Raw genomic sequence first — 24,827 nt, 5'->3', positions numbered from 1 at the left:
TTTTTGATTGGCAGACATGAAGCACTTTGATAAGATATTAAGGAATATACTGAGTCATAATGTCTGTGATGCTCTTATGTTTTGTTGGCAAAAGTCAGCATTGGTTGAGATTAGCTGCAAAATATAATCATGGGATTATTTCCGTCTAATGGCAATCTTTGTTACAAAGTATAATGTAATGTTTTATGCCCTGCCTTAAAACCATTGGAGTTTTGACCGCAATATAATGTTTTATCTCATGTTTGGTACATCGGGAACATGCTTGGGCTAAAAGTTGACCATTGTTTTATTCACCAACAAGCATTTTAACCAGTGTTATTTTTTGTGAAATAGGATTTTGTTGAGCGCTTTACTGTACCTCAGCACACAAATTTCACTCTTTGGTAGTTGGACTGCAGTTTATTTAATGGTGTTTCGTTCGTGTGTGTGAAAAGTTTTGCAACAATGATAATTTTCAATCATTTTCATCCTGCAGCTGCATAGATATTTTGGTTAATGGTCAATCACTCTGACTTAGGATTTGTTTGATAAATTTGGAATCATTTAAAAATAATTAGGCATTTTGTCATTATAGTGAAATAACATGAATTATTTTGTGAGTATTAAATTTACATTTTCATTAGACATTGGGCTAAGACTTCAAGAATCTGTAAAAGTAGCCATACCTATGAGAAGCTTGAAGCATGTAATGCAGTCAACCATAGTCACTGAAAGCGCTTCATGTAAAGACTAATTGACGTTATGACAAAAATCTAATAACAACATAAAGCTATGTAAACACATTTAGAATTATTTGTACAATAGATCAATATTATTTCATTGTTTAACTATTGTTTGCCAGAATTGACAGTGCAGTGTACAATACATACATATTATTCCAAACCATTTCTATACATTTAAAAACAGTAATTTGTTACCTATCTAGTTAAGATGACTTCTTTTGTGAGTTTTCATCTGGATCTCATCCTGTTCTCCTTGTGTTTTTAAAGGCAGGAGTTTCAGGTAGATGTCATTCAGTCTTGCTCTCAGAGGTTGTGTTGGGTGAAAGTATTACTGTATTTTAAGAACGCCCTAGAGTTTATTTTCATCATCCTCTGGACCACCTTAGAAATCATACCGTAAGGCTGTTGATGAACAATGCTTTCTTCTGGTAAAACAATAAATAATTTAACTCCAATATAGATTCCATAGAAAACTGTTGAGGGATGTCACTGATGCAGCCACAAGAGTGAAACTGCATGAATAATGCAGCAGCAATGGTGGTGCCCCCCAACTCCCAACCCCCAGCCACCACACACTTGTGGGTTTCAAAGAGCAAATGATTTTGCAGTTTTTACAGAGTCTAATAACATTAAGAGAACATTCTCATTTTTCTGCTTAAGACAAAACAGTATTGTACATATTTTCACAAATGTTTGTTCCTGTTTTATTTGACCATGTCCCAGGCCTTGACAGGTTGATACTGCTGACCCTGCATAAAGCACTCTGACCCTCATGACTCGATATTACCATTTTCTTCAGTCATGACTTTTCCTCTGCACTTCTTATGGCTAGTTTTATTGGAGCCAATAAGCACGCTCATGACGCTTCAGTTTTATTTTTTAATCACCGCAGTGCATCAGGCAGGCTTCCATCTAGAAAGGGCAGCCCTTTGCCAGGCTTACCACCTAATCCATCAGTGTCCTGCCAGTCAGTCCTGCATGCTGCACTCTCCCATACCCTGCCTACCACATACTGCTTCACTCCTTGTCAGTCCCTGTCTGCTGGGCCATGCAAACATCAATCATGGACAACCTGTGTTTGCATTTAATGCCAATATATTCTCATCTAGGCCACGTAGGTTACAAGGTGCAGCAGTTTATGTGCCATCCTCTGGTGACTTCGACTGGTGCAAATTCCCATGAAAGATTGTAAGGGGCTTAATAGCTGCCTCCACCACCTAACTGGGAAAGCTGATTGAGATCCCCACTCGAGACAGATGGCAACACGCATCCTGTTTACCGTCTTAGCTTGCATGCTTATGTGCAGTCAGACTAAATCCCCTCTCACCATTGACTCTAAATGTTGAGATGGGCAGGTAAGCCTGTCCTGTAAGGAAGAATTTCTCAGAGGTACAAAGTCTCATCTTTTTGTGTGTCATGTGATTCAGATTAAGGACTGTTCCTTTCACTCTAGAACTCTGGAGTCACCCCCGTTTTCTTGAACCTTTATATATAAATATTTATTTTAACCTTAATGTCAACCTAATTTTTTTCATGTGTAAGTGAAGCAAGATGTTGCCCCATGTCGCATATCAATATCACCGGTTTAATCCCCAGTCTTTCTGAATTAAGGCAGCAGCATTGGGTCAGAGACTCGAGGAGAATAGACTGCTTACTTCTGAAGGGATTGGAAGCTGCACATGTGCCTAGCGGATCACTGGCTGATAATAATGTGGCACAAAAGCCCATCACACCACTAAATCCCCTGTCTGGGGCTGCTGGTGTGTCACATCAAGTCCCTCAGGCCTCTCTACACTGTTTATGTGCAGGCATTGAATTTTTCCTCCTTTTTACGTCATGTCCTACCTCTGACACTTATATGGATGAGATCGCAAGTCATCTGTTTACATAGACTCTTGGATTGTATTTGCAAAGACCACTTTGTTTTTGGTAATAATTGGATGGATAAGTCAAGAATGTCTATATCTGAAAGTATCTGTGGTATGGCTGAGCATCTCAGCTCTTAACTTTCGGTCATTTTTGTTTCAATTTGAAGTGATTGTTTTTCATGGATGTAATTTTTTTGTTTGTTTTTGAGTTTTGAAAGCCAAGAACCATTTTAAGCCTTTTGTTTGTCCTTCTGTGGTTGTTTTGCAATCACACAATTATCACTATGACTCTTCATCATGATAAAATACATGCATTTTATCCTTCTGACAAGTAGACTGTGATTTTCCCCTTGTACTAATTTTCAAGTCGCTCCAGCAATTATTCTCTTACTAGTCATTTTCCCCAGTTGGGCGATGCTCGTTATTGTGAGAGAATTATTTTCAGGAAGTTTGTATAAAAATGATAGAAGGATAAATGTAGTGCAACGAGTTTGAGAGATACTGTAACAATACATATTTTTGACTTTCTAAACCAGTCAGGGTACTTCCTATATAGCTGAGGCAAATAATCAGGCTCATACCCAAAAAAGGACTACTTCTTTCAAATTGATGCTTATAAATAGTATTGCAGTGACGAGTATTGAAATCTGATTTTTTTATGATCTCCATTGGAGGGTGACCGTTCTTCTGTTGGTAAACTCAAGTTTTGCTCGTTGCCTGGTTCTTTTGGATAGGGTGCGACGCTCATGCATGGACAGTAGAGAAATGAAGAAATGGGTCTGCACATGCAAGCGCATTATCAATGTGGTCATGTCACAGCACGATGATAAGGTTGAATGGAGAGTTGTAAGCAGGCTCTCAAAAGGAAAGCAATACCGTCAGTGTTTGGAAAGATGAAACATTTCTTGTCCTTTTGCTAGAGAACTGTTTTAAGCATTTTAGGACCCCTTGTTTGTCTTCACTTTCTGTCCAATTAGCTACTGTGCTACTTCCATAGTCAGATACAGTGACAAAAACAATCAAAACAAATTTAGGACTTCCTGTCCTGTGAACTTAGATTTGTGGAGCAGTCATAGTGTTTCTGTTCCAGACTGTGTTATGAGGTCTTTATGCATTCATCGGATGATTTAGTCCTTGTTTGCCTTTAATTTATTTTTTTATTTTTTTTCATTTTCAATTTTCTATTTTGCAAGTACAGCTGGACAACTCTTCTCTATATTTTGACTTAGTAGTTCATATTGTAAATTGTTTGGCTGACAAGACAATAATGACTTCATCACTCTTGTCAATGCAGAAGATCCTGTGATAGCATAAATATAATTAACATTGCTATTAATATAAGATCTGAACCTATTACTGACACAGTAGTGTAAGGCCTGGATCAATAATAGACTAATTGGATAGCCTTTTGTGTGCTTCAATAAAGGAAAACCAATGTTTTGGAGAATGGTACTCAAACCCTGGTATCCTCAGACCCAGATCCACATCCTCCTGACCATGTAATCCACTGTAAAATGCGTTCATATTTCTGGTCTTACAGTTTATTTTAAGTAAATGATTGTAAAGAAAAGTTTTAAATATAGAGACAACATATTATAATAATAGTTAAAATTGCATCTTAGATAGGCTTCTGAACACAACACCTAGTCACTATCAAGGAAAGAAGGCCAGGCTACTATGTCTATGAATAGGGAATGAGCTGCCTCTACACTCTATGCAAAAGGCACCATGAAGAGAAACTATTCTCAGTTAATATCAAGGTGTGAGCTCAGAAAGCCAAAAATGTAATGAGCTGATTTGATCTGTCTCTATTCCTCCTCATACCCAAAGACTTGAAACTCCAGTTCTTTGACAACATTCAGGTTTATCCTTTTTTACTTTCATTTTTAATATATCATGCATCTCTCTTTTACCATGAGTGTGAAACAATAATTACCCATTGAGCAGATATAACATTTAGTAGATTTTATGATGGTTAAAATAGTTGCTGGTAGAAAAAGGAAAAAGGACGCATATCCGCTCCCTAGCAAGGGATGGGTGCTGGATGAAAAGAGTCACCTGAATACAAATTTGAAAAAAAATCTGCACATCAAGGGAGATAATTTATTTTATATATAGTACAGAAAACATATTCTGGCATGACGTTTCGAGCAAACATAGGCTCTTCCTCATATGCTCACCATCAGATTTTTAATTCCGATCAAAATAGTTGCACAAGAGCTTTGTCTGAATGAATGGAAATCAAAATTCCTTGTTTCTGACTTTTCCTATTCATAATGTTGTGTGGAACCGTCTGTGTCTGCCCATATCTTGCTCAGCTTAGCTAGGCCAGTCTCCTGATGTGACAGATAGCCTATTCTGTGTGTTGTTGTTGATTGCCCAAGTGTGGCATTTCTGAGTTTATAGAGAACCAGGGAGAGCAAAATGGGGAGGGGGATTATTTTGGTAGCTGCCCTATTGTTGCTATGAGTGATGGTTACAGCATGGTAATCTGATAAGGGACTTGTAGTTGTTGCTTTTCTTTAAACAGGGGCCAGTATTAATATCCCCATCCAGCCTTACCGCTCATTCACAGAGAGGAGAGGACTCCTATGAATAGAATTTGGCTGCTCTGTCTATTCAAATATTTATATGGCATAAATTAATCATATTCTGATCTTTTTTCCTATGACGATGAGTGAATATAAATGACACACAAGACTCAGATGGATATGGAGATTTAGAAATCCTAGATGTAGGACTATTTTTATCTTAGTGATCATGAATTAAGACGGGGCGTGCGATGCAGACCTAGAATGCTGAACTGCTTTTTGGATCTCGCCCTCCAGTGTTACTGCACCTGGATGCCTCGTTGAGATATAATTTGGGTCACTCTTAGTTCCATTCAATATATTCTGTGGGAGCCCATAGTTTCAGGCAAATACACGATACACAATACAAATACACAATACTGACCAGCCTACAACACTCTTCACCTCTATAGGGCTTGTCACTGTTATATGAGATATATTTAACTTATTTGCGGATGTACAAAACATCACAAGTTGGCCTATTAAGTGATGTTTTAAATCCTGGTATAGATGTAAATGTCCTACTCAAAGGAGCTATGATGTGCAATAGACAGACAGCTGTGTCGCCCACAATGAAAGTCATGAATTATGTGATGTGATTTATGAAAAATGTTTTGATTAAGTCTGCAAAGGAGATTATGCAATTTATTCGCTGTTTCTTATCTGATTGTTTGCAGACTCCCTTAAAATCATACAATTCAATTTTCATGATTATTTTACCATTTGTCACTCATGGCAGAAACCTTTACATCTCATTTCAAGCCTGGATTAAAAAAAAAGTTGATTCATTATTTATTTTACTCTGAAGTCAAGCACTTTTTGATATCTTCCTCAATGTATCTGGGAGTGTTAAAAGACTGGATTTAGTTCCAAACATTGGTTGAAGGATGATGTCAGTAGCAGATCCTCTGACAGAATTGTCTATTAGCATTAACGGAGTTGTGTACTGTCAGAATGCTTTGTTTGAGATCAACCATGAAAAGCCTAAAGATAAGTTACTAACTGATGTATTTTTTTCATTCTTCTTGGCATCTTTAAAAGGTTGCCTAGTGTAATGAACTATTCTGTCCACTAGTTCTGTCCACTAGGGAAAAAAAAGAACTTTCTCAGCCATCTCTCCCTTATGGAGTCAATTTTATTGCTGCACTTTAGGATGGGGTGATTGTAAAACTCTCCGAATGACTCATACTGCATTTTCGCATCCTATTTTGATGACCTCCTTGTTAACACCTGCTGTGAATGACTGTTCCTCAAAAAATTTGATTTGGTCACTACAATTTAGGAGTAGCACTGCTCTGTGAGCATCATCAAGCCCAGCTGTGATTGTAGTTAATGGTTTTCAGATTTAAAAAAAAGTTGATTTCCTCAGCATCTTGACTGGCCTTGCAGTGGCAGTGCAGATGTATTTGGTATTACTTCTCTGATTGCTAGCCCCTGTAGATGAGTGTTTACTACGAAGCTTTGCAGGATTTCGCCACACGCCTACTGAAAGTTAACCCTCTTCTCATTCTCTCTGATACATAAACCATCAGTTATACCAGCACTGTAATTTATTAAAATAAACTACAATTCATTTTTTTTTAAAACTTGTGTCCTTTGGACATAATCCCTTGTATTGTATGTTACCAGAGGGCTGAGGCTCTAAGCCCTTCACATACTCTCGTGTTCTCTACTTTTGGACTGAACGATAAGAAACATACCCTTCTTAGAGGCAAAATTTCTTTAGCTTAATTTGTCAAATACTGTAGAATCAAAATGTTTCAGATGAGGCCTAAATTATTTCCCAGAATAACTGAATCAACAGAGAAAATTTGTCATGGCTGACTGAAAATCTTGTTGATGGCGAATGAGGTAAAAATTTGGAATAGTGCTGTTACTACAAAAATGAAGGGACACTAGCCAGTATATACTTTGAATGATCTTTAAACAGTTCATTCTGTGCATTTTTGAAAGTTCAACCCTAAGTGTCATTCGATAAACCAGGTCATATGGTTGAATATCAGGCCATTATGGTTCCTGTCATTACTGCCATTAGACACATTTAGCCACATTTTGTTGATAGTCATGGCTGCAATAATTCTCCACCCTGCTTTAGCATGACCCTAGCTCATAAAACCCAAGAACCCATACATTTGTTAATGTTAAGCATGTCTGAATTAATTCATTTCCAAACCAATTTCCCTCCATCTTTGGTGTGAAAAAACAGACATGGTTGAATACAAACCTAAAGATCCTTGTCCCACACCATTTGAAGTTGGAATTTTCCCAATGATTAAGAGTCTTTACATTCTTAAGAAATGAAAAGACAGACTAGGGAAGACCAGCGTCCCAAGCTGGGCTCTGTTTTTTCCCATAGGGCACTTTCTCCAAAGTACATGCCCGCTTGCGACTATTATTCCACCAGTCTGTCTGTTGGCTGACACAAGCAATAATCCTGACATCTGGCCTGAATCCAAAGTCATTACGACACTTGGTGGCATTGATCCTTCCTCTAGAGGCTTCCCCTCCAGAGCTGTGTCCTCTTGCTCTCTACTCCCACTGAGCTTTATTTGGAACCTTAGTACTTTTCTCTTTCTTCTTTTACTTGGCATCTTTCATTATTTTATGTTGCCGTCTACTATAAGTGATTTAGTGGCTGCATTCTAAGTATGAAAGATGTTGTTATGAAACCAAAAATAATACAGAGTAAGAAATGAGGGTGCCCGTTTTTTTTTTTTTTTTTTGTTCTTGTTGTTTTTATTGATGTCTGAGCAATTGGGCTGTGCTGCTACAACTTCATTTAATTAAATTTGTGCAATGGGCAAAAAAGCCCACTATCCACAAGGGAATAGTAAGAGATCCCACTGAGACTTCTGTGCCTTAGTTCATTATCCTTACAGCATGTTAGGAGCAAGGAAACAAGGTTGTTATTTGAGGAGGGAGATTTTTTACTGTTAATGCCTTTGCAAGGTAGCTGCTGAGTTGTGGCTACTTTGATGACGGGATGCTTTCCATGTGTCAACTCCATTTCAAGACCTGCATTGTCGCGGCCATGTGTTTGAAATGGTGTCTAAATGCTCATCAATTAATTATATCTTTTTGCTAAACCATTTGTCAATTAATTAAACTATGCTGAAAGGAAATCGTAGAGTCTAAAATGATGCATTGTTTGAATACAGGAGCCAGCTGATCCTATTTTGGTTGTAGCTTTACTCACGTAATCCAATTAAGGAGTTAAATAAGCAGCCTTTAATTGGTTCAGCTGTGTTTGAATAGTAGCCATAGAAAAACAGCCCCATGAGATCCAAAAGGTCGTAAAGACTGGAGGATCACAGCTCTAATTTGGCTATAAAAGTCTAGTCTCACGGACGAGCAGTGGACAGCCTTGCTCAGCGGTAAATAAACGTGTATGGAGGTTGACAACTGTCACTTACCTCTAATGTATCGGTATACAAACCTGTGGTGGTGGTACATTTCACTTTATTTTGGGTGAAACAATGTATTAGCTTTTGAACAAAGTAACCTTGAACAAAAATGTTATTCTTGAGAGGTTTCCTACTTGATACGCAGTGACAAACTTAGCTTTCCAGTGTGGAAATTTATAGCACAATTATGAACACTCTGCATTCTGCATCTTCATTGTCAGCTGTAGGCATATTATACAGCTGAGTGAAAGAAAAACGGCATAACTTGTAACCTTATTTTGCAAGCTCAAAATGTAGACTTCCAGACTCACAACACTGCAAAAGGCACACAGGTTGGATGTCCTTTCACTGTGATACCCTGTAAATGTGTGTATGCCATCATATTAAATATACAACACGTTCACATTTTACAGGACCAAAATAATAACACAAAATCTCTCTATATCTGGCCTCGATTGGCGACTGCTCCATGGGGGAATCCCACCTTTCACCCAATGACAGCTGGGATAGGCTCCAGCTTCCCTGTAACCTTAAGTGCAGGATAAGCAGTAGATAATGAATGAATGAATTTCATATAGCTTTAAAATGGACTGTCCCTGCACTGAGATTAATAAATTACTATATATTTTGTTAAGGGCCTGTATTAATGCAGCAAAAATGTTGGTGACCTTTCTGATAATTGACAACATCCCAGACCTCATTATTCATAAAACAAAGTTTTCCCTCGAACAAAGATCTTTTGTTGTGATATTATAGTTGTTAAACAGGTTTAAGGTTTGTTTCGCCACACTGCGGTAACTATAAGATGCTGGTAAAATGAGGGGGAAATATTCAAACATCAGAGAATGGTTACATGATATTATTGTCTGTTTCGTATTTTACTTACCAACGCAGGATAGAAATTATAAAATAATAAAAACTGAAAAACCAGGTAATTTATTACTCGCTGCTACTGGTGCATTGCAGCATCTGGCAAGACACCATAGTGGTCCATGCTCTGATGGCTCATTTAGAACACTGACATACCATTAATCAGACTTGTATACTGTAGTGTTTTTCTCTGACAGGGGTTTCAAACAGGTTAAATCTTGCTGTGTTGGCTCTTTTGACATAAAAAAAAGAGTGCAGAATTTTAATCGAATAATCCTAAAATTGTAGTGTCATCACTTCTATAAATTAGATTTAATTTGTAATATTCTTTTGAACCAACTAATGCTTGAGTAATGAGAATAATCTCAAAATCTTCCAGGTACTTTAATATTAACATTCTTAGAATAAACTATGGAAGCTTGGCAGGAATTAAGTTGTGAAATGGGCTTGTTCAGGTTAACAGAATTCTACCTGCCCTATAAATGCATTTTAAGTTTGGGTGGTCGACTTATAAAAGCATGTTATAATTTGCTAACTTCAAATTTGGAGAGGTTAGTGCATTACTCACCATAATTCATTTCTTGTTTTTGTTTTGTGTGTGACAGTTCTGTTCATGTCACAGATAATTTCAATGGCATTTTCAATCCCACAAGTCAAATTATAAAAGGATAAAAACAAAAAAAAGCTGTATAAATGAAACCAGAGCCCAACTGATCTATCTTGATCTTTAGTTAATCATATTGCACAAGTTGACATATTGCAATCTGCGTACATGTTTGTAGATACATTTTTTTCTTGTGAAAATTGCTAATTACTGGTAATTTGTTGTATTTGTGCCTGTTGTATGTTCCCTCTAGAGCATTCTGAATGAATCGAGGTCAGTATTGAGAAACAACGCAAACCATTTTAGAATAAGGATATAGACAGCTTCTGATTTTGAAATGTTGCTGTTGTTAAGTTCTGGTTTTTCCAAACCAGTGTTTGAACTTCCATATCTCAGTATCCACACAATACGATATTTTAATGATCCTTTGATATTTTGTCAGATGCACCCTGTTTTTAGAATTCAACCTTTTTCTGTTGATGGTAGTACAGCTGTGCGGCACGTTGGCGCAGTGGTTAGCGCTTTGGCCTCACGGCACTGAGGACTCAGGTTTGATTCTGGCAAGGGGATCTTTCTGTGTGGAGTCTGCATGTTGTCCCTGTGTCTGCATAGGTTCCCTCCAGTTTCCTCCCACAGTCCAGAAACATTCAGCAGGTTAATTGGGAAATACTGGGAACCTTGATTGAATGAGTGAGTGGGTGAATGTCTTTGTATGTGGCCCTGCGATTGACTGGCGACCAGTCCAGTGTGTACCCTGCCTCTCACCCAATGACAGCTGGGATAGGCTTCAGCATCCCCCGTGACCCTGAGTGCAGGATAAGCAGCAGAAGATGTATTCCTTCTAAAGCAGAGTGTACATTTTGTTAAAGTGACACTGCAGTGATCCATGCACATCTACCCCAATGTACCACCTACACTGACGTCTGGGTTGGCTATTGCATAACAGTAGTGGGATATCCTGCCCATGTTTTCCCCGCTGACCAAATGACTTAAGGCTGCAAGTTATTTTTAGCCCTAGAGATTTGGGGTTGAGGGTAGGTTGGGGTGGCTAAAGACTATGATGGTTGGTGAAAGGAATGTCCAGCTGTCCGTCTTCAGTTGTGGTTCATTAGAAGCCAAGTCAATCGTTGGAACAGCAAAAGCTTCAAAATATGTGTCGGAGGTGTGAAAGTTTAGTCAGTAAGTGGACAAATGAGGTGACCGATGCTGGGGGTGGAATAGGAAAATGGAAAATTTCACTTTGAAGAGTGTATGTATTATGCTTTGTTTTCTCTGTTGTTTTTATAGCTCTGAAAGTACCAGTCCAGTATTCAAGTTGTGGAGGATATGAAAAGCTTGCCCTTTCCTTAGAACTTACAACATCTCTTTTAATACATGCAGGGGGAATCCTTCCAGTAACACTAGAAAACATTCATGTGGAGAGTCTTTGAGTACTGTTAACATAAGACTTAACAGTTGCGGAACTGCTGAGTTCACTAATATCATCATAAATATTAAAGCAAAAGGACAGGGAAATATGAACCTCATGCTTTTTTTGTCTGAACCCTTGAATTATGGAAAGACTTGCACATTGAGATTTGATATGTCTATACCACCATTGTTATTACATCTTTTTTTGAATCCTTTTCTCTTTTTTAATGCGAGCCAGAATATTATCTTTATTTTTCCATCTTCATTTTGTCATATTTCTTTGTACTGTATTCTTGTCTCTTGAAACCCTGAACTCCCAGTTTCTTACCTTTTGTAAACACATTTTATCTGCTCTGTTCATTTGTTTTGATATTTATTTCAGATTTAAGTTGAAGAAAAATGCATGCACATAATAGCTGATTAAGGTGCTGGTCTATGATGTGGTAGTTCTTTCCCGAAAAGGCTTCTTTCCCAAAGTGGGCAGTAACAATTCTTGCCAAAAAGTAAAAAAAAAAAACACTTTAGTGCTACATGCGTAAAGCAATGTATCTCTGTGACCTACATGTACCCATTATTTGATGCCAACCCAGTTACATCTCACTTTTTTGAACCTAGTGGGAGCAGAGCAGTGCCCTGCTCCCCCACAGGTTGATAAAACAGGAGCCTTCTCAGTCAAGAGCAAGACAGTTTTCCCAGCATGGGGGGTGGGGGCTAAATTTAAATGTTTTAACATTGAGGTATGATGTACACGATACTTGATTAAAGGTGTTGCAGAACCTATTATCATTGTAGTAATTTTACACTAAAATTGCTGCTGGTCCACAAAGACGGATTTATATGCTGTATTTTCCAGACTATAAAGCACACCGGAATATAAGCCACACACACTTAATAAAAAAAAAAAATTTTTTTTTTTTACATATATTAGCTGCAGCGGATTATAAGCCACAGATATCCATGTTGTGAAATGAGATATTTACTCAGAAACATTTTCTATGTTAATTTACATACCTTAATTGATTGATTGTTTCCAAATGGTGCCTGTACACAGCAGTAAAATAGCTGATCAAACAAAACAGAGAAGTCATTGATAGCTTTATTCATCTGCCTCCTGCGCAATGAAACCACTGAAGTCTTCTCCTTTAGAGTTGAAGTGCCTCAGAAAATGTCCGTCACACACCTTTTCAATCTCTCTGTCAGTTTCGCTCGCAATGTCACTTTTATCTTGAGGCAAAGTTGTCTCTGAAGTTGTGCTGTTCTCTTCATGCAGCAGTCCAGCCTTTTGAAACCTGTTGGTGTTCGTGGATTCTTGCACACTGCTCCATGCTGTTCGGACCCACTGGCAGAGAAAAGGATGCTCTTCGCATGTGGCCAGTTTTTGTGAATGATTTTTCGCCGCTGGTCATCCAAGCCTCCCACTCACCTCTGAGTGCTGCTTTAAATGCCCGATTCACACTGATGTTGAGTGGCTGCAGAAATTTCTATCCGACACGCAAAGTACTTTTGCTTGTCGCGCTGCATTTTGTGTTGAGAGCGCGCATCTTCTTCTTTGCATTGAGCTTTTGCGTCTGTCTCGTTTTTGCACTCTCGTTAGCCATCAAAACTCCATAGATTAGCCGCATGGTTATAGAAAACTGCAGGGTTCAAAGCGTGGGGGAAAAAGTAGCGGCTTATAGTCAGGAAAATACTTAATCCTTCTTGCCTTAAATGTGAAAATAAAACATTTTCCAGCAGCAAATGAGGCTTCTGTTTGTCTTGTCTAATATTTGTTGCAACCAACTGATTACAAATGTATTACTATGAGCTTTGCAATAAGCAAGTAGTGAGTGCTTGGGAGCGACCGATACCTCCATTGGCCTGTGGGGCAATTACATAAGAAGACACTAAAATCCATCTTTTGTGGAACAACATGTCTGTGGAGGTTCTCAGTCATCCAGGTTATGGTGAATTCTTGTCGCAATCTTCTTGTCGCGGCAACTGGACTTGAAGTTCTTCATTTGAAGACGTTTCAGCCTTCATGTGAGAGGCTTCCTCAGTTCTGAACCGAAGAAGCCTTTCGGTTCTGAACCGAAGTGAAGAAATTCAAGTCCGGTTGCCACAACGAGAAGATTGCAGCAAGAATTATTGTTGGAAATTAACATTTGATGAGTGACAACTTACTTTGAAACAGAGGGAAATTGTCTGTGACTGTCTTTTATCAAACAAACTGTCATAAGCACCGTTCATGGTATTAAAGATAATGGTTTAAAAATTAGACCGCCCCCTAACCTTACTAAATTCCCCGTTTTAATGAGAACTTAAAATGGCCCTTAAAAATAATGTGCTGAATATTAGGATTGTAACCATCTTCTCATGGACTATTACATTGCAGTAGTAATCATAATACAAGTAATATGCAAGTTAAACACTCTTGGACTAAAATGCAAAGAGACACTCAACATTTAGTGTTCTTTAACCTCAACTGTCCTACTTGAAGGCAACACTTGTGATAGTTGAAAGACAATCCTATACCTCGACTAATCTAATTTTTCTCTTCTTCAGGATATGAAAAGACTGAGGACACGTCAGAAAAGACATCCTTAGCTGACCAAGAAGATGCCCGACTGATATACCTCAACCAACCACAGTTCACTAAGTTTTGCAGCAACCGGGTTAGGTAAGGAGATGTTTCTATCATTGCTCTTTAAATTAAATGATAATTATTATTTAAATGTAAACATGTTATGTAGGGTTTTTTTTTTCTATGATGTGCAACCAACTAGAGGCGTATATCAGTCAAGTTCTGTGAAGTTTCTATCATTGAACTTATACTGTATGATAATCAAAGGACAAAGGCAAATGACAGGTAAATGACATAAAATTACATTTGTAATTATTTACATACACAAAGTACATTTTATGTTTTTAGGATTTATTTATTTCATTTATGTTGGTTGTTGCTATTTTTGACCTGGTAATGGCAGCCCAGAGGCCATTGCTGTGGTTCACAGTTCACTGTAGCCCCACATTAACCTTCAGAGACGCAAGCAACACAGTTGATTTTAAGCCTGCTTGGGCTATGTAGCTCCTATTTAAATAATATCCTGAGGCAAATCTCGAATAGAACACAATCATTACAGTTCAAATTAAACATTAAGACCCCACTGACAATATTTATTTTTAAAACATTATGTGATGAGGAAAAAAAGTCAGAATATTTTGTCATAATGTAGTGGACAGTTTGTGTTGCACATATTTGTTCTAACGTTTTTTGTTGATAATTGAATCATAATATGTTAGATTAAATAAGAACATTAAATGATTTATTGATCCTGGAGGAAATTTGGTGTTTGACAGATGCTACATACAGAAAGAAATACAAATACCGGTTAATAGAATACAATGACATGAACAGAAATAAATAAAGACAATAAAATATTATAATACACTGCTATGCAGCTGAAAGGGTTGTTGTTAAGGTGGCCCTGCCGTTGCAGTGACCACATTTATGCCATATATTTTTTAAGTACCGGCAAGATTTCTGCTCTGCTTTAGTCCTGGATTTCAGACCGACTGTTTTTATCCCGCACTTCATCTTGGAGGATTGCACTGCTTCTAGCATTAAAGGTCAGGATTGTTGGGTCAAGCAGTCCTGTCAAGGAATGTTACTGTTAGCATTTCTGCTGCATGAGCAGTTTTTGCGCTCACAAAGACAGTCAGCTTCAAACTGAACATCAGTGTGAAATGATAAATACAAAGTACAGTATTTTCTTTACGTTCAACACATCTGCAGTATTTGTATTACAAATGAAAAAGCAAATTGGAAATTAAAATTCACAAAAGATTGTGGTCAATCAGAATTTTCCATCTCATCATACAGCTTTTAAATAATTCCCTGTGTAGACTGAAGATTCTTACTAATGCCACTACTGTTACTGGCAAAACACCTGAGCAGTGGGAGACTAGAAGACTTGGAATGCTTTCAGTCATGGTCCAACTGACCAGTTTTTCCACTGCTCTTGAGCAGTCCTGCTAGAAGACCAACATTTCATGTTGAATTGACTATTACTTTTACTACTTCTGAGGAAAAGTGACACCGGTGCGGTAATGCCTGCATTCTTGCTATTGATTAACAGACGAGTCTCAGTATATAGAAGCGTTGGAAAAAAATACAACTTGTGCCACTTGGTTTGTTTTCTTTTCAAAACATTTTTTCCAGAAAGGTTATGGTCTTTAGACGGATGGATAGATGGATGGATAGATTGATAGATTGACTGATGACTGGTCCCCAGGGGGAAATTCAATTGTCATAGTAACCAGGTATGTCAAAATTCAATAAAATATGAAACATTTAAATACAAAAAATACAATAACAAAAATTAGTGTAGAAGCACTCAGAAAGTGCAGTGGACCAGATTTATCAGTTTGCAGGATGTGTGCAATTAATAACTAAGGTGCAACAATGTTATCTGGAAAAAGTAAATATTCAAATATTCAGTAGTATTGTGAAGTGCAACAGATAAATTCTATCAGCTTTTTAGTCCAGTTCAGTGACCACAGACCTGGCAGAGGCAGATGTATTGAAGAGTCTGAAGGCACCAGACAAGAATGATGTCCTGTACTGTTCCTTTAGGCAGCGTGGCTTTATGAGTCTGTTGCTGAAGCTGCTCTAGTTTAGTTGCTATGCTTTTTCCCATTACAACAAAATGTTTGGCCCAGTTACCTCCTAAATTAGTAAGAGTTATAGAAGAGGCTGGTTGTGAAGTGTAGGTCTTGAACAAATCATTACTGCTTGGCTCAACCTTTGCACAGATATACTGCAGGTAGACGACAGGTGGTTGTTGAGTTGACAGTGAACAATGCATTTCCATAGTATGCCCAACCCTCGTCCCTTCTAGAATAAAAAGAAAATGTATCAAGATGTCCTCTAGGGCAGATTTATTTTTACTCTTCCCCTGTGTCAGTATGGGATGTTGGTGTACTGACCTCAAATCAATTTATGGTCTATTGTCTGATTTAATAGTAATGGTGTCTATTCTCCATATAGCTTGTCATATTTGAATTTGTGTATTACATTGCTTTTGGGAGAACATTTGCCTTACACTTTCAGGATCATGCTTCGGTCCTTAATAAGTTGTTCAATGCAGTTGGTTGTTGTTTTAAGGTTCGTGAAGAAAGACTAAAAGCAAAAGGGTTATGGATAATTCAGCTCTTGCTTGTTCACGAAAAGTCATCACAAGTTCCCACATTTGTGTGGTCTCATAATAAGTCACTTATTACACCTGAGCTTATCTGTGTCTGATACATGCCTCCAGTTAGATGAGATAGAAACCCTTGACTTGTTTAACATATGAGTTTATTAGCTGTGGTTGACAAACCCAGCAGCAAAAAGGATCCATCCCTGAGATGATGCCAGGCATGTGGCTCTCTAAAAAAAACATAACACCCCAGATAAACAAACATAGAAGATATATTAAACTGTAAAAAGTGCTATAAAATGATATTATACATTAACGTCATAATGGCATTTAATAAATACCAAGCTAGACATACAACACTATGTATTATGTATTATATATCAAAATATAGTTAACACTGTTACTTGTTTACAATGTTACAAGTAAAGATATAGTTTGATCTGAAGTGGATTTTGTACAGGATGTTTTCTCAGGTACAAAGCTTTCCAGCTTATCCTGTTCAGCGTTGCGTTTATGACTGTATTTATATTGAATTATTTGGACAAGAAGCTCTACTGTACTTCAGTGACAATATCTAAGGGCTTTGGTTGTCGCATCCAGCCTAAAACTAAACATGATTATGAGCAACTCTTTCTACCCTTTTTTTTTTTAGAATTGTGCTTCTGCACAAGTGTTCCCAAGAGGATTTTTTTAATGGAATTTCCTGTGTACGGTTGGAGGGTGGAGGCATTAGTAATGTCCTCTAAATGTGAACGATGATCAATATCTAATTCCCAGAAAGGGTAGAAACATCAGAAATATCTTGGAAAAAGCACTGAACACTGGATAAATTATAATAATGTCACGTATTTGACTGTGTGCACAAAATTGCCATTGTTTCCCAAACTTTGACGTACTTTACCAATGTTTTTAGTAAAAAACAAACACTTTATGACAAAACAAACAAACGGTATGATCGATATCTAATACCCTGAAAGGGTAGAAACATCATCGATATCTTGGAAAAGGCGAAGAACACTGGATAAAATATAATAATGTCATGTATTTGACTGTATTTGAGTTGACTTTACAAATGTATATATTTTTTTGAATTAATAAACCAGGAAAAAATATTAGCACCTTGATGACATGTTTTTTTTTTTTTTTTCTAAAAACACTTTTCTTTTAAATTGAACAACTGAAACTTTAAGGAATAATCATAACAAGAACATTTATAAGGTGCTTTAAATGAAAGTGCTGCACAAACAAAAAGATTTGAGTTGGACACAATGAAATAAAACATTCTTCATTCATTCAATTATTGTCGTTTTCAATTTACTTACTTCATGTTTTTGACTAAGTCTGCCAAACAACATTAATAACAGTAATGGAATCAATAAAATCTTGTCAAGCACCACCCTTGCTTCTGGATCATAAACCACGCCAACTGTAGACAGAAAAAAATTTTGAGAATATGTATGGAAACCAGGCAATCTGTCAGTCTTAAAAAGTGTCAAGGGCCTGATTTGGACAGCGATAGATAAAACCACTTGAGTGGTTGCTACAATCCCCCATCTATGACGGCTGTTGTGGGTTTGTTCCTCAATAAAATTTTTAATTTATTTTCTTCATTAATTTTCTCCATAAGCTAACTGTCTTGATCATTGATTTATTGGACAATTGCAACAGATTCTCTGTAAATTTTCTGTATCCTGTAAATGGGATAGGACAGAACTTTGGACTGCAAAAGACTTGAATTAAACGTTTCTCCAGAATAATCAGCAAATGGCCAGTGTAAAAACTCTGTTTTTGTGACTTATCCTGACATTGTGAATGATCTGCAAGGATTTGAGAATCACCACATCTGGTTCTGGGTTATTGGTCGTGTGCCTTCATTAACTAACATTGTTTTTCTATGCATTATAATTAATTTGAGAGCAACTTTGGTATCCTCATAATACTGAAAAGACAGGTCATTTTTTAATGACAACTTCATTAGTGGGCCTTTACATTTGTGAAAAATGAGCTGAGCTCAGGGTACGTTTACGTTCAGAGATTTTTTTTTTCTGTGGAGTGGTGGCCCCATGACTACTTTTAGTTACTATAAGGGAAGTCATTTCATAGGAATTTCATTTATTGTTGGCTCAGGTTTGGCTATGTTGCAAGAGGCTTAGGTTTCCCTGGCCAACTATAGATACATCTGTTTCAAGTGTGCACTGGATCTTAGACTCCAAACACACTCCACAAGTGTGGAGTGTATTAAATCAAACATGTTTGAACAGAAGCTACATCTGGTAACCCCCCCTTCCCCCATGAATATCCACAGTCTCACCCTGGCCCTTTCTGATTACTTTTCATTTGGGGTAGACTTGCATTTACATTTTAGTCAACACCTCCCATTAATTTATCATAGAAAAGATAGTGACAATTTACAAAATTGGACTCATTCAAATTGGACACATTCAAAACAAGTTCTAACCTTTATGCCATGCTACACCATTTCTTTATCGTATTGTGTATGTATTCATTTAGAAAACCAACTATTGGTAGTTTTTGTGAAGAATGTGCATAATAAGCTCTCTGTAAACCTTTTTTTTTAAGTATATTTTATGTAATACAGTAGTATCTAGAGTACACTACTTGACAGTTCTTCATACCAGGCTTTTGTGAATGAAAATAGTTCCTGTGCCCCCTTTGCATTTTTCTAAAGAGGCTGTGGAACAGCCTCCACTGAGGTGCTGGCACCAGTCTATCAGATGGCCGTAATGACAGTGAACTGAAAACTGTCTCACTGAATGAACTTAAGCCTAATCTTATATATTTCCTAATTTTATATTGTGCTTACAGATGTGCCAGTGAAAATACTAAAAAGTTGCCGGTCAGATATTATTCAATCCCAAAGGAAAGAACTGCATAATCACTGACATTAAACTTCCTATGATTATCTCATTCAGATGAGTTTGAGGCTACATGCTGATATTCTCCTTGGTCACCGTGATTGTGTGTGTGTGTGAGTAAGCAAAGCATTGCCGGTGGCTTGGCATACGTCATGGCATATATCTTCTTTCATCTGGCTGTTCTGACTGGCCTTTTAACAGAGTTATAAATCAGATTGCTTGAGATTTGACTGTGGGGCTGTTGAGTGTTTGACCACCATCGATACCACTGTCCCTCCTTCCTTTCAGTCCCCAAATCCCAATGCTGCACAGTAGCATCAGTCATGTTTGCTAGAAGCTTTTTACACCTCCACTGCAATCTTCCTCCTTCCTCATAATTATTCTTTATGATTATGTAGTGCCATCGTAGCTGCTATTTATCAGTCACACCGAGAAATGGACAAATGTTTTAGCACCACAGTGGCTTTGCTACTTTAGAGTTGCAGAGAGATGGCTGTCATTTTTGACTGTTATTTGTTTTCATTTATTTAATTTTCAATATTGTAGGAATGATTGTGGTCAGGGATGAGAAGTTGAGAGATGAAAAGGATGCCGACGTTCTCCTTGGGAATGACGAAGATGTATAGGATCAGGAATGAGTCTCTCAGAGGGACAGCTCATGTGAGATGTTTGGAGAGAAAGTCAGAGAAGCCAGACTGAGATGGTTCAGTCATGTACAGAGGAGGGATGGTGAATTTACTGGCAGGTGGATTCTGGAAATGGAGCTGCCAGGCAGGAGGTCTATAGGAAGACCAATGAGAAGATTTAAGAATATCGTGAGAAAGGATATGAAGTTAGTTGGTGTGAGAGTGGAGGATATAGAGAATAGGGTTAGATGGAGAAGGTTGATTTGCTGTGGTGAGCCCTGAAGGGAAAAGCCGAAAGGAAAAGAAAGAATGATTGTGTTGCCAAATATGTTGTCCAGGGCTAAAGGTAATTTAAATTACTTTTCTGCTCTGTTCTGTTGCTGAAGGATATCATTTTTAAGGACAAAATGTATAGATTTGACAAGACAATTAAATTAAACAATAAATGATATAATGCATACTTGGCATTTGGGTCGGACTGTCTCTGGCAGACAGTAAAATAACAGCATTTGGTGCCCAAAGTCCTGCTGTCAAATGAGCTTAGAAAAAAACCTCAACAGTCAATGAAATACATATGAAAACTTACTGAATTTTTAGTTGGTTTTTTTTGTGATACTTAAGTCTTTTGGGATACTTCATAACAGATATTTTAAGCTTACGAGAAATGTCATTTTTGTCAATTTAAATCTATAGTACTGTATTTAAAATTAACAAACACTTTAAATGTCTGATCTGGAGTTTTGAGGGTTAACTATGCTGTATTTCTTTCTTTGTCTCTTCTCTTTCTCTCTTGTGTTTGTCCACACCCATCATTTTATTTGTTGCTTGATCCCTTGATCTGGTCTGCAGCACTGCCAAATACAACGTACTCACTTTCCTTCCACGGTTCCTCTACTCCCAGTTCAGGAGGGCAGCAAATGCCTTTTTTCTCTTCATTGCACTCTTGCAGGTAAGATATAGTGTTTTGTCAGCTTCAAATGGATGTCTTCGTTTGAAGTATGATGTAGAAATCAAAACCCAAAGTATACATTTAACTGCAAATATAGCATGTTAACCTTTCAAAGTTAATCTTCCCTTTTTTCCATTGTTAATACTGTATACTGTAACCATTACCCAATGTTCATGTCTGTAATTTTATCACTAACACATTTGGAGAAGACATGTCAATATGTCCATGAATGCATACAGTACTTTATGTAACCTTGTAATGAATAATACATGTATTACCATTGTGCTCTTGGCCGCCCCTTGAAAATATATATGATGTAGTGGACAGTTCTTCACAAACTTATGCCACCATACAGCAGAACAGTCAGCAAATGGTATTTTACTCTGTGTTATTGGGAGATCTGGAGTCAGAAGAATGAGCTTTGCGAAATAGGAAACCTCTGTGCCATAGAGGTTATTTATTTCCATAGAGTCCATGGCATCAACATGAATAATAACTCATCACAATGTCAAATCTGTACCTTTAGACTCTTGTGTCGTCTTTATTTTATTTTATGTTATTTAGTTTTATTTTATTTTATTTCATTTTATTTATTTATTCTCTTTTTCAGCTATAAACATTTTTGGAATGAAATATCAGCAGATCATAAACAAAGACTTAAGAGTTTGCTAGGAGTTTGCAGCTGTTTGGCTGCTATTTGAACATTAATGTCTGTGAGAACATTCACAGCCACTAACCAATCATTACAAAGTTCAAAGCATCACAAATCCATAGCTTCTGTTAAAAGATGAAAGAAAATGCCAAGGAAGTTTCATAGGATTCAAGTCTTCACCTATATTTCGACCGACAGAAAAGCATCGGTTAATAAGAACTCGGAGGAGGTAACAGCTCTGTCCAGTGACCTTCAAGTTTCTCCTTTGAAAAGCAGCCAGTGAATCTTCATTACCTGACCTGTCAATGTTGCGAACTTGAATAAAACATCTATGCGGATGAGGAAGAGATCCATGTGGGTTAGTTCCCTCATAGCAATGGCAGCCTCCTGTGGCCCTACTTTTTGAAGATTTTATTATCAGTTTTTTAAATTGCCAGACAGTTCAGTCAATGAAAGCTTTATAATAGCATGAAAAAAAAGCTTTAGCTTTGAGATGACATGTTATATACAACCTTGTATTTTAAATAATGTCGCACAATGTAATCTTTTTACTTTAAATTTATCATTTAGTGATGGATAAATGACTTTTGAAAGGGTCATTGAAAGTCAGAGAATTTGTCCATCTTCTGAAATCTTTCTGATCATGTATTGCAAATTGTCCTATTGATACAGTGAAACAAGAGCAAACTGGGGAAACCATGTTTAACTCTCAAGTTCATGTATAGCAGTGTGACTTCCTAAGTATAATTGCTTCCTCTTCTTTTCACTGTCCGATTTCACTCAATTTATCACTGTAATTAACTTACCAGAATAGCAGATAATGCCTTAAAATTCCCATCACCAATCAATTATTTATTAGGACCCCTGATATCATGCAGGATAATGGAGGTCTGTAAGGACATGAGGTCTGTAAAAAGGCCACTATATCTAAGCCTTTCAACAACACCCCACCCTCAAATTATTGTATATTTCCACATTGTTAGAAGAAAATTTGTCAAATATAGACACTTTAATCAGGGACCACAGGGACCATCATGTGATTGTTGTAATATAAAAATAAAAGAATAATTGTGTTTTTTTTGGGGGGGGAAAGACAAAAGCCTACTTAGCTTTAAGGACAATTGGCCTAAAAGGGCGTGAAAGGGAGGTTAAAAAAAGTCCGTATAGTATTAAAACCCTAACCGTAACATTTGTTTATGTGTTTATTCATGGTAAAATAAGCCCACTTGTAGTGCCAGGGCAAATGGCTGCATTCAAAATAAAATGGACGGATAGATACATTTTTTGGTAAATATGCTTTTTATCCTCCCCCACACGGTCTAATATATACTAATTCTAATGTCTTCAACTGTAACAGATTGCATAGTTTTGCCAGAAAAGCACAGAGATCCATAATGATTTTTCAGCAATAACGCTTAGCCTTAGCCTACACAGGATTATTTTATGTTATTTCTAGTAAAACGCAATTTTCTTATTTATTGGTTGACTGTCTTTCTCTGATATCAGCAAATCCCAGATGTGTCTCCCACTGGTCGCTGGACAACTCTTGTACCACTACTCTTCATCCTGGTTGTGGCAGCTGTCAAGGAGGTCATTGAGGACCTGGTAAGCCAAAACTTAAAAATGTTGATACTAGTGGGAATTTAGGCAAAAGTATAAAAAAAACATGAAGACAAGTAGCTTACAATTACTGAACATTTCAGGCTATGGGGTTAAGAAACTTTTATATTCACTGTACTTTTATGATCCTTTGTGTGCTTTATTAGAATGTACATTTTATATTTTTTCTGAGTCAGTGTTTTTTTTTTTAATTTTATTTTTGCTTTCCTTCCATTCAACTACTGCTATGCAAAAATAAAAATAACCTAGTATATTGTCAAGACTGACCTGCACATGAGTAGGTCAGTAGCTCTCTGTTTTTTAAACTGACTTACTCCCTGGGGAGCGCAGAAGGGAAGGAGGCACTGATGGCCGCAGCAGGACATTTTCCAACATGTGCACATTAAAGCAATGCATATAAAAACTAACAAACACACACACACACACATACACACACACACACACACACACACACACAAACACACACACAAACCAACACACGCTCACCCTTAGTCACTTCAGGTCACAGCTGTGCATACTGCATGAAGAGCTCTCATACAGGCAATTAACCTAAATACACCAAATGCTCATGTTATTACAAAAAAGCTACCGTTTGTCTTTTGACATGGTTTGGTAGTTGATTTATTTAAGGCAATCCATGAAATGATTTATCACAAAAAAATCAATAGTTGGTTAAAAAGCTCTCTTTTCTAAATCTCTGCGAAGTGATTTCTTCAACATAATCTCAGGATCCAAAATATGTGTGGTCTCTGTTCACATATTGTTGGTGAGAGGGTGCTGTATTTGACTGTATTGCAGTATGACCCTGCAATGCGATCCTCTTTGCAGGTCTCAGTGGACAGTTATGCTATACCAGCCTCTCTCTCGCTCGAGAGACCAGCACAGCAGTTTTTCTTGTGGCTTGTTTTGAAAAACATTTTAACGGAGTGGCGATGACTCTGTCTTCAGTGCTGAAGGTCACCTGTGCAGCCATTTGTTCACTGACAACTTGACCCGAAATCAAATGTTGATCCCTAACTTCATGAATCATGCACTGGACTCACAGTCTGTGCAGCAAGAAGCTTACTTTGTCAGCTTCCTACTGTAGCAGAAGTTGACAATTACATATGGTGAATTAGCTTTCTTTTGTGTGTGTACACAAATGCGTCAAAGAATATAAAGCCCAAAGCAGGGCAATGTTGCAGTTCTGCCAATCGCAAAGGTTTGAAACATGTCTTTGCTCTTTTTCTCAATAAAGTAATTATTCAGTTTCTGTTTCATTATCCAGGAAACTGCAATGACAGCAAAACTGAGTGAGAGACATACTGCCTTTAAATAGTTTTCACCACCATTTCTTCATTTTTTTCCCTTCAAGCCACATTAGCAGGTTAATCAAAGTAGCAATGCAGATGAACAGTTTTATCTTTGGCTGATACTGCAGTACACATAACCTCTGTGTGCCATGTACCCTCCACTGCACAGTGATTACACATATCATAT

At 37.4% G+C, this 24,827-nt stretch overlaps 1 protein-coding gene across 4 annotated transcripts in view; it reads left to right on the top strand.

Moving 5' to 3' along the window:
* The window catches only part of atp8a1 (ATPase phospholipid transporting 8A1), a 101,485-nt gene that overhangs the window by 1,170 nt on the left and 75,488 nt on the right, over positions 1–24,827 (top strand). For all 4 annotated transcript variants that reach the window (XR_015107005.1, XM_086157933.1, XM_086157932.1 and 1 more), the window contains exons 2-4: positions 13,990–14,104; positions 20,977–21,076; positions 23,235–23,333. Coding sequence is in view for 3 of the 4 variants with exons in the window: in XM_086157933.1 (XP_086014059.1) it covers positions 13,990–14,104; positions 20,977–21,076; positions 23,235–23,333 (314 nt within the window). In the remaining variant the exon portion in view is untranslated. The remainder of the gene's footprint in view (positions 1–13,989; positions 14,105–20,976; positions 21,077–23,234; positions 23,334–24,827) is intronic.

Source organism: Fistularia commersonii, chromosome 13 (assembly GCF_037954325.1).
Source record: "Fistularia commersonii isolate RoL2024-O1a breed Wild chromosome 13, RoL_Fcom_v1.0, whole genome shotgun sequence".
Taxonomy (NCBI): Eukaryota; Metazoa; Chordata; class Actinopteri; order Syngnathiformes; family Fistulariidae; genus Fistularia; species Fistularia commersonii.
This window is presented reverse-complemented; position numbering and strand designations above follow the sequence as displayed.